This window comes from Aulonocara stuartgranti, assembly GCF_965226115.1.
Source record: "Aulonocara stuartgranti genome assembly, chromosome: 18".
NCBI lineage: Eukaryota > Metazoa > Chordata > Actinopteri > Cichliformes > Cichlidae > Aulonocara > Aulonocara stuartgranti.
Window position 1 is genome coordinate 10,783,636 of NC_138954.1, and position 16,058 is coordinate 10,799,693.

The 16,058-nt window shown below is 38.8% G+C and overlaps 1 protein-coding gene across 8 annotated transcripts; it reads left to right on the top strand.

Moving 5' to 3' along the window:
- LOC309694099 (uncharacterized protein) lies at positions 1 to 13,332 on the top strand. Of its 8 annotated transcripts, none has more exons than XR_014272797.1 (5): positions 1 to 566; positions 881 to 1,021; positions 4,966 to 5,103; positions 7,151 to 7,253; positions 12,306 to 13,332. XR_014272797.1 is itself a non-coding variant. In XM_082513853.1 (5 exons), exons 2-5 carry the CDS (start codon positions 1,005 to 1,007, stop codon positions 9,598 to 9,600), a joined length of 366 nt encoding a protein of 121 aa, XP_082369979.1. In that variant the 5' UTR covers positions 1 to 566; positions 881 to 1,004; the 3' UTR covers positions 9,601 to 10,515. The 8 variants fall into 8 exon arrangements, 4 of the variants coding, with proteins under 4 accessions (XP_082369979.1, XP_082369981.1, XP_082369982.1 ...); XR_014272798.1 differs by lacking the exons at positions 7,151 to 7,253; positions 12,306 to 13,332 and adding an exon at positions 5,244 to 6,761 and having other exon boundaries at positions 881 to 904; positions 992 to 1,021; positions 4,966 to 5,159; XM_082513853.1 differs by lacking the exon at positions 12,306 to 13,332 and adding an exon at positions 9,513 to 10,515 and having other exon boundaries at positions 4,946 to 5,103.
- The last annotated feature ends 2,726 nt before the right edge of the window (positions 13,333 to 16,058 follow it).

Consider the following 16,058-nt stretch of genomic DNA (forward strand, 5'->3'; position numbering starts at 1 on the left):
TTGGCGACCAGTCAGTCAAATGTAACCAAAAGAATAGAGGGACTTCAGGCCTCAACCCCCCTTGCTTGCTTTTAACGAAACTCAAAAACTGCAATGAGACCATGTAATAACCTAGTTATAGTTCCTCGTTAATGTGGTTTAGTATTGAAAGTGGGTTTAATTGGACTTGAGGACTTGTTGGCTCCTTTGTCCGGTTTTTTTACGCTCCGTGCCAGCGCAGCTGTTTGCGCATCTGAGTCGCGCTCAGCTTGTGCAGGGTCAACATGATTTTACAGCATCTGAGCCACTAAACTACCATGGTGATACTGTTTTCTGGCGATGGAGCTGGTGGGGCGAACCTTGGTGAATGCGCAGTGTCCCACTGTGGAATAATCGGAGTCCAGGTGTCACCAGCGGAGAGCCGATGTGTCTGTCTGGAGCAGCCAGCTGGGAGCGCATGAGTTTGGGATGCAACAGAACCCTTAGAGAGACAGTTCTCGGTGTCTTTTACCTGGATTCATCACGGCCTGCCCAGACCCATGGCCTCTGAAGTGGTGTGCGGGCTGGTCTTCTGGTTACTGCAGCTGGTGAGTTTTCCCTCTAATACCCACTTTTTTTTTTTTACATCTTTGTTGGCCTTTTGTGTTATTGACAGTGCGCAAAGTAAGAGTGGGTAATTAATATGTATAAATGTTTATACATATTATTATCAATCCCATCTTGTTCTGTCCTTGTACTTTAAATGTGATTTTAAATAATAACTGTACTCTCGTTTGTGTTTTCCCGCCTTCCTACACTGATAAATAAGCTGTGACATTAATTCAAAGCCTCATATATATTAGAGCGCAGTTCCAGTATATTTGTTCAGGACATTAAGAGCAGCTTTCATATTTATTAACAGAGCCGTCAGCGCTGTCCTCCACCTGTCAGCGTTTATTGGAGTTAATGAAGGAAACACAGCCGGCAGCAGTGACTGCAGAGTCACACCAAAGGCATGGTGTCTGTGTTTCAGGTACAAACGTCTGATGGTGAAAATGAACTGGTATGTACTTCTTATTTTTAGTTATTTGTAATTACAGACAGAACAACAAACTTAGAGTTTACTATTTTCCTAGTAATCCCTTTATTCTGAATTAAACATTTATGGCTTTCATTAACTGTGCTATAGCAGCTTTCACAGTATTGGTTGTTAGTTTTCATACTCAGTGGCTATTAATGAATCATCAGTGTTGTTATTGAACTGTTCGGCTTCTGACAGTGTGATTGTTATTCATTATCATTTACATTACAATGACATTGTTTGAGCTGCACGTCTTCAGCTGTTTCACTGCTCTGTGTTGCAGTCAGCTGTGTTTTGGTCTGTTTACTGAATTTGTTACTCTGTTAACAAAAGTCGTTCTGTGAGAAGGAAGAATCTGTTGGTCTCTTATTAGAAGTTAGTGCTTGATTTACTTCTTTCTCGTGCAGATTATAATTTAAAATACTAAATGAAAATCCTCTAGAACCTGTGGATTTCATCTGATGCTACATGCAGCTCCAGTTGCTTCTTGTTTGTTGGTCGCTTTGCCTTCAGCTTTGTCTCCTGTAACTAAAGTGCTTGCTCTGTTGAGCTTGTGGAGCAGGGAAATTATTTTACTGCTATTGCTAAATAATTGTCATCATTACCATTGCATTAATAATATAATCTGGAGTTTATATTGCATTCAGGGGTTGAACAATGTGTCTTTCAGAAAGGCTAAAAGTAACAGGACAGGAAACAGGCTTGGAGAGTTTTGCAGAAGTGGAAGTTATTTTGAGCCGCAGGCTAAGACGAGGCTTTAACAATGTAACAGATAGCTTTAAGAAGGCCTTAAGCAGTTATGACTATTTTATACACAATGCATATCTGTGCTTATTAAAGAGTTGGAGCTCGGTCAATTAATTGGGGGTCGGAAGCTTTGTTCGGCGCGATGTTCGGACAATCTATTGTGCAAGTGACTTGGAGCCATAGAAGGAATTGCAATACATGCTTACAAAACACTTATATATCAGATCATTTTATATTAAGGTTTTAGTAGAGGTTCTTGGTTAAAACATTTATTTAGTAGAAGACATACACATAGTCTCAGTGAGCCTCTGACCTTTCACCAGGACAGAGGCTCACTGAGACTATGTGTATGTCTTCTACTAAATAAATGTTTTAACCAAGAACCTCTACTAAAACCTTAATATAAAATGATCTGATATATAAGTGTTTTGTAAGCATGTATTGCAATTCCTTCTATGGCTCCAAGTCACTTGCACAATAGATTGTCCGAACATCGCGCCGAACAAAGCTTCTGACCCCCAATTAATTGACCGAGCTCCAACTCTTTAATAAGCACAGATATGCATTGTGTATAAAATAGTCATAACTGCTTAAGGCCTTCTTAAAGCTATCTGTTACATTGTTAAAGCCTCGTCTTAGCCTGCGGCTCAAAATAACTTCCACTTCTGCAAAACTCTCCAAGCCTGTTTCCTGTCCTGTTACTTTTAGCCTTTCTGAAAGACACACTGTTCAACCCCTGAATGCAATATAAACTCCAGATTATATTATTAATGCAATGGTAATGATGACAATTATTTAGCAATAGCAGTAAAATAATTTCCCTGCTCCACAAGCTGAAATCAATTGACTGATCTTGCTATTGAAGAATGACCAATTTCTTTGACTTCAGAAACTTGCTTTTCCAGCTTTGCTAAGAGCAGGCTTTTAATCAATAGGCCTCATTCAGTAATACTATAATGGATCATCTGACAGCACAGACCCCTTTAATTTCTCACAGCAGTTGTGAGTCTATGCATTTTGTCCATTAATTTGTGGGAAGACATTTTAACAGTATGAATTAATAATACAATTCAGAGAATAAAATTAAATGCTTCAAGGTTCAATGTGTTGCACATTGAGCATTTCTTTTTCAAAGTGCAGCTGAGCGTTCACTACAGCTGCACACACGAGTAACTGTCAAAATGGAAGAAATGTAACGTAGAAAGAAGGGAACATGCATTCAGTGGGCACGTTATTAGGTACACCTTGCTAGTAAAGGGTTGGAGTCTTCAGAGCTGCTTTAATCCTTAATTGCACAGATTCAACAAGGTGCTGGAAACATTTCTCAGAGATTTTGGTTAATATTGACATGATCGTGTCACACAGCTGCTGCACGTTTTGTTGGCTGCACATCCATGATGTGAGTCATGCTCATTGGCTGCATTGAGAACTGACTGTGGAGATCATTTGAGAACAGTGAATTAATTTCCATGTTCAAGAAACCAGTTTGAAATTATTCGATTTTGTGGCATGACGTATTATCCTGCTGAAGGCAACATTCTTAAGGTGTGTACACTGTGGTCATGATGGATGGACAGGATCAGCTTCAATTACCTTTTTAGAAAAGTTTATGAAATGATGACATCACACATTCCTTATAGCTGATAGCTGCAGGAAGGAAAAGAAAGGCTCTGTGTGGTATAGTCAATAAATAGACCTAGTAGACACAAGGTTGGTTCCAAAATTAATATGGTTTATCTTCGAAATTTGCTGTCAGGATCTGCGGCTGCATATCGTGTGTGGCAAGACAAGGACCCAAGCGCAGACGGCACAGGAAAACAGATACTTAATTACAAAAGGCGAGCCATTTATTTTGGCTGAACACAAATGTACAAAAAAAGGAGAAACCAACAAGTAACCTAAACTGGGAAAATACAAAATAACCATGAAACCTGGAAGACATAAGGAAAGGTGAGCAGAGACTGGGACAAGGGGCAACTGAGTGATAAGGAAACTGGAAACACACGGGAGCACAGCAGGCACAAATTAAACATGATGAGACAGGGGAAACAAACTGAACAGAATGCACATGAGACAAGGGATCATCAAAATGAAACAGGAAGTGGCACGCAGACTGAGACCCAAACAAGGACATGTAAACTTGTACAGTAGAACAGAAGAAAGACAGACAGAGAGCAAGGGACATGGCTGGGGAGACAGACTGACAAAACAACATGAAGACGAGACTGACTAAACTGGAAGACCCTGAGGAAAGTGCACAGAGATGAAAGAAGGACATAAAAGAAGACCATATAGCAAACAAGACAACCTAAACTAGAAATACCAGCAAATGACTCAACAAACAAGGCAGGATGGTAACAGGTCTCACACCAACAATGACACCGCCACGTTCATATTCACTTAAATCACCTTTCTTCCTCATTCTGATCCTCAGTTTAAACTTAGGCAGATCGCCTTGACCACGTCTCCATGTCTAAACGCAGTGACCGGCTGCAATGTGATTGGTTGATTTGCATTAGCAAAGCAATTGAACAAGTGTACCTAAAACGTGTAGAATCAGCATCACGGATGACACATGCAATGCATGTAATCAAATGCAAAATATCACGATGCTGTGCCGTATAGATTGTCACTTTTGTTGTGTTGTAGTAAAAGAGTTTTTCTGTTGTTTTAACTGGAAGAGGCAGAAGCTGGATTCAACCATGTATGTGCACTTTTGCAGTAACTGTATTAAAACAAGACCAGTTTATTTTTATTCCCTGTCTAAACTTCTTCAGATGGTGGGTCATACAGCAAAGACAAAGGATCAGGAAGACTAGCAGTATGAACATCACAGATCAATACATCAATTAATGGATTTTGGAAGTATATACATATATATAGCAGCTGCATAGTTTTGTAAAAAGTTCTACTTTTAAAAATGAGTCCATTAATTATCACTAGTTGTCCATTATTACTGTTAAAACACTAAGTGAATTGAAACTAAGAAACTATTTTAAATGTCTTTATTTTACTGCCACACTGAACTGAAGAAAACTGAGTCCAATTCTTTCCTTTGACTCATTTAATTCTAGTAAAAGATGCATGAAACAAAATTGCAATTGCAACTGCAACAATGTCAGGAAGTTTTCTCTGTCTTTTCTCTTTCATCTCCTACAGTAACTTTCCTTTGCTCTCAGGTGGAGGTGGAGGTGGAGGTCCGAGGTCCCGCCTTGGACTGTTTGTCAGCGGAGCCACGTGTTCCTCATCGGTCCATTACCTGCAAATACTTAAGGACCAAGTTGGTCTGTTCCTGGGAAATGTGATTTTGCTTTCTTGTGAGTAAATTCAGTGGCGTTACCATCTTTGCTCCCTGCTTTGTAAGGAAATCCAAGTAAGAATCCTAAGATAACATTAACTCACAAATCTCCAATTTGACACTGGTAACATCGGCTAATCTATTTCTCCTCCTTCACAGAAGCCCATCGCAGCTCAGTGAACTGAAACTCATGTGTGGATCTCTCTGTTGCAAATTCCTTTGCTTAGACCGGTGCACTTGTACAAAATAAACATTGGAAAGTTGCATGTTTTGCATGCCTTAGAAAACTCAGAATTCATCGTCTTCTGTGGTTGTGATAATTAAACTTTATTTTAATGCTTATTTTTAAGGGCATCTGGCTCTTGCACTGCTGCATTCAGTGATTTTTTTGTGGCATTTCATTCTAAAAATGATGATATTTTATAATCCCTGAAAATTTTTTAGGTTCTTGCAAAAATGAAATCTGCACTTGTGATCTAAAACTATGCTTAGTGAGGTATTTTACAGCATGCACGCAGATATAACCGCAGGCTGTCCCTTTTAACATCCGAGGACTATCAGGTCTTTACTGTTCTTCAAAACAAAAGCCGGTTCATTGAATGATTTTAGCACCGGCTGTTTTAGTGATGCGGGCCAGATGAACAGATAATGAGGTTTGTGAGTTTGAAGTTTAGTTAGAGTAATGTTTGATGTTTTACTACTATGAGCCAGCAGGAACATTTAAATGAAAGAAACTAGAAAGAGAGCAAATTATTTGCCCATACTGACTTCATTGGCTCACTGTTAAATCCATAATCAAGTTTAAAATCCTTTTAATCACATACAAGGTCTTGAATAATCAGGTCTCACCTTTTCATCCTACCTCATAGTCCTGTATCACTGTGTGGTAAGACTTGACCTAATCGGCCAAAGAATGGCAGGAGACAGATGCTGTCCAGTGTAGCGAGTGATTTAATCACCATCTTTGGTGAAACAATATTTACAAAAATAAATAAGAAACAACTCCATAGTTAACTCAGTTCAAATAAACATAACTGAATTTAAATCAACAGAAATTAAGGTCACATCGACACACCGCTACACTGACCTGGTCCTTTCTCTTCAAACACCTGCATCCTTCTGCTTAAATCGTCCACTTAACCAAACAATCTCACCCCTGGACTATTCCATTATGTAGGTAAAACAAACATTTCCCTACGCAATCCTATACTGTTACTCTTTCCTAGCAATAAAAACTCTAAACATACTCTAAAATCAACTTTATTCAATTACAAAGATTTTCCCCCTTCTTCAGCTGGTCTCTTGCTGTGACCTCAGACTAACCAGGTAACTATAAATACAGGAAGTGAAGCGACATTTCCCCTTTTTTTTATCCTGGAACACAGGTAGGTGAGGTGAGTTCAAACTACACAAATTAACATGTGAAATAAATAACATGTTAACTTAACAAACTTGTCAGAATTGATTTAAACCAAGATGTTACATTACATAGTCTGTGAAAGTGCAAAACATAAACAAACCTGGGATAGTACATGTTTGCCTATTACAGAATACATATGAGATATGGCTAAATCAAAACAAGAATGTTAACTAAGAATATGGACAAATGGTGTTCTCACCCACTTTGTCACACACTGCGTTAGAGCACTTTGAGCTAAGACTGCTGGTTTACTTGTGGTTCATAGGATATTTAAAAGAAGAAGCAGAGCCTGCAGCTTTTTGGCCCTTCTTCTTTGGAACCAGCCCCCAGTTTGGAGTCAGGAAACAGACACCCACTCTACTTTTAAGATTAGGTTTATGTATATATATATTTTACTCCTGCACAGTTGGCATGGAGCATATAATTCCATTGCACATGTACATTGACAATAAAGGGCTATTCTGTTCTATTCTAAAACTGCCCTTTTTGATCAAGCATATAGTAAGTGCTGGATCAGGTTAGGCTGCTGGGGGATTCCCATGATGCACTGAATGTTTCTTTTTCACTCACCTTTTTTCACCCTCTGTGTGTTTATACACCTCTCTCCATTTAATCATTAGTTAATAATCTCTGTCATTTTTCACAGCATGTCTTTGGTCCTGTCTTCCTCCCCTCCCTGCTTTTCTTCTACCTCATCCATCTCCTGCTGATCCCACTCTTCCCAGAGCCTACAAGCACAACAGTGCAAGGTAAACTCTACAATCCCATTCTGTTTGAAGCTGTGCACTTTCATTGGTTTTGTGCATTTCCTTGCAGATATTGACTGTTTCCCAAAAGCCTCCAGTTTGAACTGCATTGTTCTCTGTAAAACAAACCACCCCTTCTGCAGGAGAGCTGAGTTTCCTTGAGATTAACGTGGATTTGGAACATCTGTCTTTAGAAGATTTTTGTTTACTCCACTCATCTTCTGCTAGAAGCCTACAAGCTAAAACATAAACCTGATAAATCCCCCAGAATATAAAATATTTATGTGAACTTATGTAAGAAGGCTGAAAGACTCCCCTAAGGAACCGATTCAGTCAGTACTGATTTAAGAATGCAGCACGTACTGTTAGTATGCTTGTTGGTCTTATGAGAGCAACAGCTTAGATTTTGTTCACCTCCACTGATACTACAGTTACGACATCTGAAAGTAAAAAAAACAAGTTGTCTCTGAGCGCATGAATGCTCGGGTGCTGCTCTGCAGCTTTTTAAAGCAAAACACACCGTATGAATTATTCATGTCAAACATTTGTGTTAAATTAACATCACAGATTTAATGGAGCGCTGCAACAGACTGCGGCCTGTCCAGAGTCTTTTGCCCTGTTGTAGCTGAGATAAGGTTCATCCTTTCCCCTCGCCCTGGGATCCTGAATTAGACGAGTAGTAAAGCTAATGAATGGATTTAACTGCTGCAGAAAAAATGAGAAAGAAAGACAAAAAGATAAAAATGAAACAAACCATCACAACAAAGCAGGGGATTTATGTCGATTGCCTTCTAAATCTATCCCGAATAATTTTAAAAGAGTAGCATTTGTGAGTTTTATTCATAAAATACTTACAATGTGTTGTAAGTCTAATATCTACAGTAAGATTGAAAAAGAAATACTTTAGAGGAATGTTTTGCTGACTGCAGCGAATGACAAAGTATTCAGCTGGTTGTAAGAAAATGAATTATCAGTGTTTAAGTTCAATGAGGTGATGAGAGTCTGTAACCATAATTATAAAAAAGTATCCAAAAAAACAAAAACAGTTTTTACAATATGGTCATGTATCCATTATTGATAGAATATTAATGTATTCATTATAAATATTCTGTTCATCATTATACCTGATGTATGACTCTTGAAGTCAGCAGCTATCAGCTTCATGAGCGTTCAGCTTTACTAGAAGTCTCTTTAAGTATTGATGAGACTGTAAGTGGTCCACTTTCTCCTCTCTTTCTCTTCCTCCTTTACTTTGTTAATGCTATTTCAGCTGGAGACGAGCAGAGACGAATCTCGGACTGGACGTCGCTCCCTCAGACAAAATAGGTTTATGTATTATTAAACACTACATGTGGTCTCCTGCAGAAGCCTGTATTATTAGAGGTCTGGGAGGTGTGCTGTTTAGTGTTTTGTGGTGGATGAAGTGCATAAAAGCAAGGCTTAAATCCCACATTCATCACCCGTAAGGAGAACAGTCACCTCAGTCACTCCTCATAAACCGCAGAGGTCCACCGTGATTCATATTTCTTCAGAGGATGAATGGATTCTAAATAGCTGTCAAAAAATGATAGTTAAGCTCTTTTCTAAACCAAAACAGCAGAAAGGTTAAAGGTCACCTCCACCTTCAAATTGGATGGATTAATGAATAGCAAAGACGCACACAGATTGTTGTATTATGGCCTGGAAAGAGCAACTTTCTCACTTTCCCTTTCAGCAAGGTAATAGTTAGCTGTTATCAAAAATGGTCCTTTTTTCTCTCTTGTCTATGTGTTATGGTTTGACCGGGTTAGCTTTGGAGCCTGTATGGAGTGAAACCAGCTGCAATGTCCCACGCCGAGCCTCAGTACCAGTGTGGATCTAGAACTGGCTAAATTCATGCCATTCTGGGAAATCGGCACACATCATTTATACTTCAGCATTTATTAAGGCCATTGTGTTGTGGTGTTGCACACATTTGATACAATTAGCTCTCAGCGACCTGAGGCCAGGATATTACCCCACTGTAGTAAAACTGTTGTGATTAAATTTAATGAGATGGAGATGTTGCCCAGTGAAGAACCAAACTGTGCAGATAAGTAAAACTATTTGTTAAAACATTACAGTAAGACATTGCTGTTGTTTATTAATCAAAGAACCAGAGCCGGATCCCGCTTCATTCACCTTCCCTTGAGGATGAAAATTTTCATTTTCATAATTAGTGGGAAACCTGCTGCTGAGAATTTTGACCATAACAGCTCCTGAAATTATCTCAAATACCTGTAGGTGCACCATAAAGTGGCCATGTGTTGAACAGCTGTGGCAGCTCCCCTGCCCGATCTCTTCCATCCTCCCAGGATCAGTCATCCACTGACAGCTGTATTCTTCACAGTCAACGCCTTCATGTCCATGGCCTCCAACAGCCAAGTCCTTAACTGTGAACACCAACAGACACTGAAGCTGAAGAACAGAATCAGGTTCAGAAACTTAGACGATAAGTTAAAGACTTGGAGGTCTTGTGGTCCACCAGAATGTTTATTTGACCTGTCAGTGAAAATTTGCTTTGCTCAATAGAAATGTTACCAGCTCTTGGCCAGGATATGTATTGTGATCCACTGAAAATCGTCTTTAGGTGCTGTCCCAGTCACCCTCACTTTCTTTAATAATTACAATGGCAGAAAGAACTTGTGGGAATCCGTAAGCTGAATGATGTTGAAGTCACTGTAGCTCCTCTTCTGTTTGAGGCCACACAGGGTGTTTACTGCTGTCCTTCTTCCTGCTTCACAACACCTATCAGATTACTTCCACATCCACAGCTTTGTGGCCACGAACTTTAACTGTGAACATGTTGTAGCCCTGATTATACTTTCTGTGTCTGTGAATCTGCTAGAGTCCATGTGATGTTAATTTTATCATCAGACACAGGGAGTGTGAGGATTTGTTAGGACATCTGCGTGCCTGCCTGTTTCATTGTGACCACCCTGAGTCATCCACTGAGAATTTACATCATGCACCAAAGACACATTTACACCAGCCCAGCAGACATGCCCTCTTGGGGCCCATGTGAGGTACACCCATACAGTCCAGACAACCTCCAAAAAATGTATGCCTTCTCCCAAGCTCGAACCAGGAATCTTTGTCTTAGTAATCAAACATGTAAACAAAACTACAAACTTAGTCATACTGAGAAAATGGAATATGTCCTTGCACATTTTGACTTCTCTTGCAGTGTATCAATAAAATCCAATTTAGTTTAGAATCAGTCGTCTTATTCCAGGCTCATATTTCAGACGATGTAATAAAACATTTTCTATGATTTCATCTTCTCTGTAATAGTTCACTGTACGGTGTGCCAACAAATATACCCATGCGTGCCCACAGCAGGTACGTGTGGGTGAATCGTGGAGTGGTTCTGTTCTGGCAAAGCAAACACACACCTATCCCATGTGAGCCCCAGGTGGGTGTGCTTGGGCAGGGATGGGCCCCATATCAGTTTTTGAGCCAATCAGATGTGGGCAGTGCTATTTGTTTAACCAGCTGCTGTTTGTTTTTTAAAGACTATGACACAATTATTATTATTGAAGGTCAATTTTGTTGCCAAATAATATCTGTTTCTGTACAGCTCTCTAATGGGAGAAATTAATAACAACTCTGCATATATATAAGATAAACAATAATGATACCGTGGGCCGTTATATTTTGACAACACGTTCAACGTTTGGCAACCTCAGTGATCTTCATGAGTCACAGTTCTCTGGTTGCTTCTAAATGACCTCTCCCCCGATGATCAAGTACGGATTTTATGTAACCCAGATTTTGCTTTCCAGTTTTGGTGAATCAGATGCTTTTGGCTGGTGAAATGAAGGTTTTTGAATATGAAAGCTTAGACATGTGCACATCGTCTAAAGTGCAAAAACACATTTAGATAGATGTTTACTTAAATTTTCAGTTAAACATAATAAAGTGGCTGGTATGTACAATGCTTATAACTGTATTTTACTGCCTTTATTGATCATAAGTCAGGTATACAGGAGTCAAAAGAGGTTTTGTAAGACTTTTCACTCAGACTGCTCCTTCACTTTAGTCAGGGCTGACCTTTGCAAGCTGTTTACAAATACCAAAGATTTATATGTGGGCATATTTGCTGTGGTCTGTATTCATGGTTTTTCACTGATTCTGCATGACTGAACCACAGAATGGCCAGTGTGTTGTGTTTGTTTTAAACTGTGTAATTACACATAGAGCCCAGCATGAAGTGTGCAACACTTTAGTGACTAAACTCATATAAAAAAGGTTGGATGATTTTTTTAAGAAGTTTTTTTTTAAGGTTTTAATGAAAAACAAAGGTTTGTAGACCACAAATGGACTAATGTGATGTGTTTATTAAATGTCAGGTGAATTTTTAACAGACCTCACAAAATCGGAACAATGTCTTCTTTTATTTGTTTACTTTTTAAACTAGATGGAAGAGGAGAAATGGGGCTAATTGTGCCACCTCGTTAGAAACAAAGGATGCAATTTTGAAGGAGTAAACATGTTTTTCAGAGTTTAGTTAAAAACAGAAAACAACACTGCCTCTCTTGTGGCCTTTATAGTGGAATATAATTTAACTCCCTTGCTATCAGCAATATGTTTAAAGCCTCAGTTTATTAGAGAGGGTGTTGCTGCTCATACAAGCTGAATACATAAACAAACTGGTTGCAATAATTGCTGCCGTGATTTCTGTTCTCATACAGTTTCAGTCTTCTTGAACAAACATCAGACAATTTGTGTGTTTACCCACATTTTCTCTCCAAAAGTCAGAGATAATGAGGGACCTGTGAGCATCAACCACAGGACAGGACCTTCATTTACGGGCCAAAGTAACTCTAACAAGTCCCTCGATTCCTCAGAAAAAACTGTTTCCTATTAGACTTCATTGTTATTAGTCTCATCCCAATTTCAATCATTTGGTTGTGATACTACCCTCCAAGATTGCTCCAAATCACAGTTTTGGCATTTATTTCTATTTTGTGGAACCAGGCGTCTGCTTTCTATCAACATGTCGGTCCTCTTTTCTTTTTCTTTTTTCTCCTCCAGACTGAGTGAGTGCATATGCAGGAAATGGCATCCCAGAGATCTTCATGTTTGTTGTCTATTTGGCCATCTGTTGCGGTCTGGTCCAGAAGAGGGCGCCATTTATTTTTTGTTTGTGTGTTTGTTTGGGGTTTTTCCATCTTTAAATGCAGCCCCCCTTTTTCAGAGGCTCAAAACTTTACAATATGGTGATATATCCATTATTGACAGGATATATGACAATATAACTTTAAATATAAGTTTTTAATTCTTGGAAATCATTTCTAGTAAAAGACTAACTGAAATCTAAAAATCTTGGAAACATCACCAAATGCTGTGTTTATTCCCCTGAGATCTGAGCTCCACTCGGCCTGGAGCCAAGATGTCTCTCGACTATAAAGGTGGAAAATGATTCTCCTGTGTTGGTTTGATGTTCAGAAACAGTTTTTGTCAACCATGGAAATAATTCTGTCATCCACATTTTTGTTTGAGGTCTTTCAGGCCTTTAAGTGTTTGGACAAGACATCCTGTCCATCCTTGTCCTGAGTTGGACAAGACATTTATTCTTTTCAGGGATGAACCAGAGTGTTGATTCGGTCCCTCCTAATGTTCTTTGCTGCCTCTGTTAGATTTATCTTGTTTTGCTCAGACTAGTGATGGCTTTCCTTATGCATAGATTTAAAGTAACACTAAAGTTAATATACGTCAGTTACTTTTCAGTAGCTCCATTAACTTATAATAACAATAATGCAGTTTTCCAGACCGATTGTGTAACACTGCAGAGCCCTTGGCGTTGGCCCCATCATTTGTGATCATCATCAAGCTCTGTGTTCTCTCGCATGTAAACTCCACACAGAAATGGCCCCAGACTGGATTCAAACCCAGAAAGCAGCATTGTTTGAATAGTTACTTTAAAATAAACTTAACGGCTCTTTTACATACAGACAACTTTAATGCGATTAAGTTGATGTGTTATGCCTTCAAATTTACACATTGCTAACCCTACATCTCATCTGTTTCTTTGGGTGTGTTGTAGCCTTGAATGATAGAAACTGGCATATAAAAAGGCAGTCTGTTTCCATTTTGTCTTAAATCAAATATAATTTAATCTAAAATTTGGAAATAACTGTTTTATTTTTTTTTTTTACTTGTGCTATTCCTGCTGTCCAAACATTTTCCAGGCTATTGTTTATGTTTATTCTTCATTAGTCACTCATCCCCAGCAGAGCTGCAGCATTTTTTTTTAACATTTCGTCACATACATCAGTTGGCTAATGTTCATCTTACTCATCTGGTCCTGCCTGCTGTGCCTGAAGCTAGACCGGAGACCGGCTGCCTTGTGGCCTATGGCAGCACACTGATAGTTCTGGACTACATGTGGAGTTTGGACATGAACATGAACACGTTCATCTAATTTTTGGGAGCTAAAATTCATAGCCAAATACTTTGAAACTTTCCAACTAAATATCAAAGCAGTCACTAAACCTGATATTTAGCTTGGCAACCTGCAATCTGAAAACACAGCGTGGTTTAAATACGTGCAAGGCTATTTAATAAAATAAGACTGTAGTTATCCATTGTGCTCCTGAAGATGGTCAAGTTTTAGTGTTTTGACATGTGTTGGAATAACTCTGAGGCTTTCATGTTTCCAGTTTCTCAATTATGTCTCACAAACCTGAAACTGCCTGAAAATGGTTCTTTTTCTTTTGGTTCACCTAGATTTCTGCTTCCCCCCAAATGGTTTATATGTGTTTATTAATTTTAGGAATATAGATGCAACTGTATTTTACACCTTTGTTAAACTTTTTTATGTTTATTTGATGGCCAGATAAATGCAATACATGTACACAAGTATGGGTAATTAGTTAAGCAATAATTTGACAAACTCAATTCTCATTTCCTACGTATAAAGAATATCTCCTCATATTATTCTGACCATCAGCATTTTGCTTCCACAGAGTTAAAGTAAACTATGTCTCATCTCTTTTTAAACATATTTATTGTGCGTAGGTCCTTTGCATGAGGGCCTTCTGGTTACTGCTGAGACAGACGCTTACAGAGAGACAGAAGAAAAACAAAAGGAGACAGCACTGGTCTCTCAGACGTTCATGTGAAGCCAGGCTGGACCACATACAACCCACTTTGATCTTGGGTGTGCCAGACCAGTGAAACTTCTCTTTCTGTCCATGTAAAGAAGTTTAACTACACATTTAATCTCTGAGGTATCTTTAAATGAGAAAAAAAAGTGCATATTCAACAGTACGTCTCAGTTTTTCTACATGATAAAGAAAACGAGTAAATTAGAGAATTCTGTAGACACAGCTCTTTGGGTTTAAATTGTAAGAAATGAATGTGCAAAACAATAGAAAGATTCTGCTAGCTCACTGTCCAGACTGTCCTGTAATTATAAAACAGAAATCTTCTGTTTGTTTGTTTTAATAATGTGGATCTACTTAATCTACTTAAAAACAAAACAAAGCAATTTTTACAGAACAAAAAAATGTCATCTGATGTCTTTATTAGAAGAAAAAACTATAAAAGTCCAAAATGTATTTTCCAAAGCTGCCCAGTGGACCAGATTGTCATCTATGGTGTGCTGATTGTGGTCCCCGGGCCTTATATTTGTCACCCCTGATGTAGAGGATCAGAAGAAGGAGCAGGGTAAGCCCTGTGCTCTTTTTTTTAAACTTACAATAAGATATAAACTGTTCAATATGGGTTACAGGCAAAGTTAATAAACTAATTATGTTAAAGACAATGAAAGATATGGACAAATATTATATTACATGCAGGTATCAGAACTAGAACATAATGGGGCTGAAAGATTTACTCCATCTATTTATTTTATTTGTGTCTGATCATAACAGGACAGGCTGTGCTTTCCAAAACAAAAAGAAAAAGGGGATGAAAAAGAGATAAAAAGTAAATGAGTAAAAACGAATCCACTGAGATCTTCTACGTGATGATGTCCCTGTTTTGTGTGGTACCAGGTATCAAAAATACCGGACAATGATCAGACTTTCTTTGTTTTTTTTGGATTTAGCATATGCACCAAAAACCCAGCAGACCTTGAATGTGACACAACTCATCCCATTTTTGTCACACCCTGTTAACTGCCTCTTTTGATCGTCTGTTCTCAACGGTGATTGCGTGCTGTATTGTTCAGCTGTGTGTCATAACATCCTCACTTCACAGTCTGTGGCATGGGCCTTTTAACTTTACTATTGTTTTTGTGGATTCCCCGTTGTTCTGCTGCCACTTGCCCAGCTCAACTTCCTGTTGCTTCTCACTGTGAGCTGTTGCCGTCTTTCCTCTATCATCTGTTTCATTCACGGTAAATTGATTCATGGGTTCTATTTAATCGTTGGGTATCTGCTCGCTTTCTGTGCCATGCACCATCCCAGTTCATCTCTGAATTTCAGCGTCTTCCTCCTTTACCTCCCACTCTGACTTGTTCCTGATGCTTTGTTTTTGGTGGTGCTTTACATTAAGAATATAACTAACCTTGCTTCTAAAGTTCAGGTATTCTGCATGGCAAGTTCGTTTTGTCTTTCTTTTTGTTTTGCCCGTAGCCAAATTCTTACCCTCTTTTAATCCTTTTTCAAATAAAATCTCTCTACTTCTGACAGACAACCTCTTTCTCATGCATGTTTGGAATCTGCAAGAATTTCTTCAACCAGTGGCTTTCTGATGATCCACACCCTGATCTGTCCACTGAACCCCAGAAAATTACCCCCTTCCTGAAAAAGCTCCCTTCCCCCAAAACCACTGGAGTCC

Bases quoted from the DNA above. Each gene is read 5' to 3' on its own strand.
- LOC309694099 (XM_082513853.1), top strand. The intron at 5,104-7,150 runs GTGAGTAAATTC...CATTTTTCACAG, and splicing joins AAATGTGATTTTGCTTTCTT to CATGTCTTTGGTCCTGTCTT. The intron at 7,254-9,512 runs GTAAACTCTACA...AAATACCTGTAG, and splicing joins TACAAGCACAACAGTGCAAG to GTGCACCATAAAGTGGCCAT.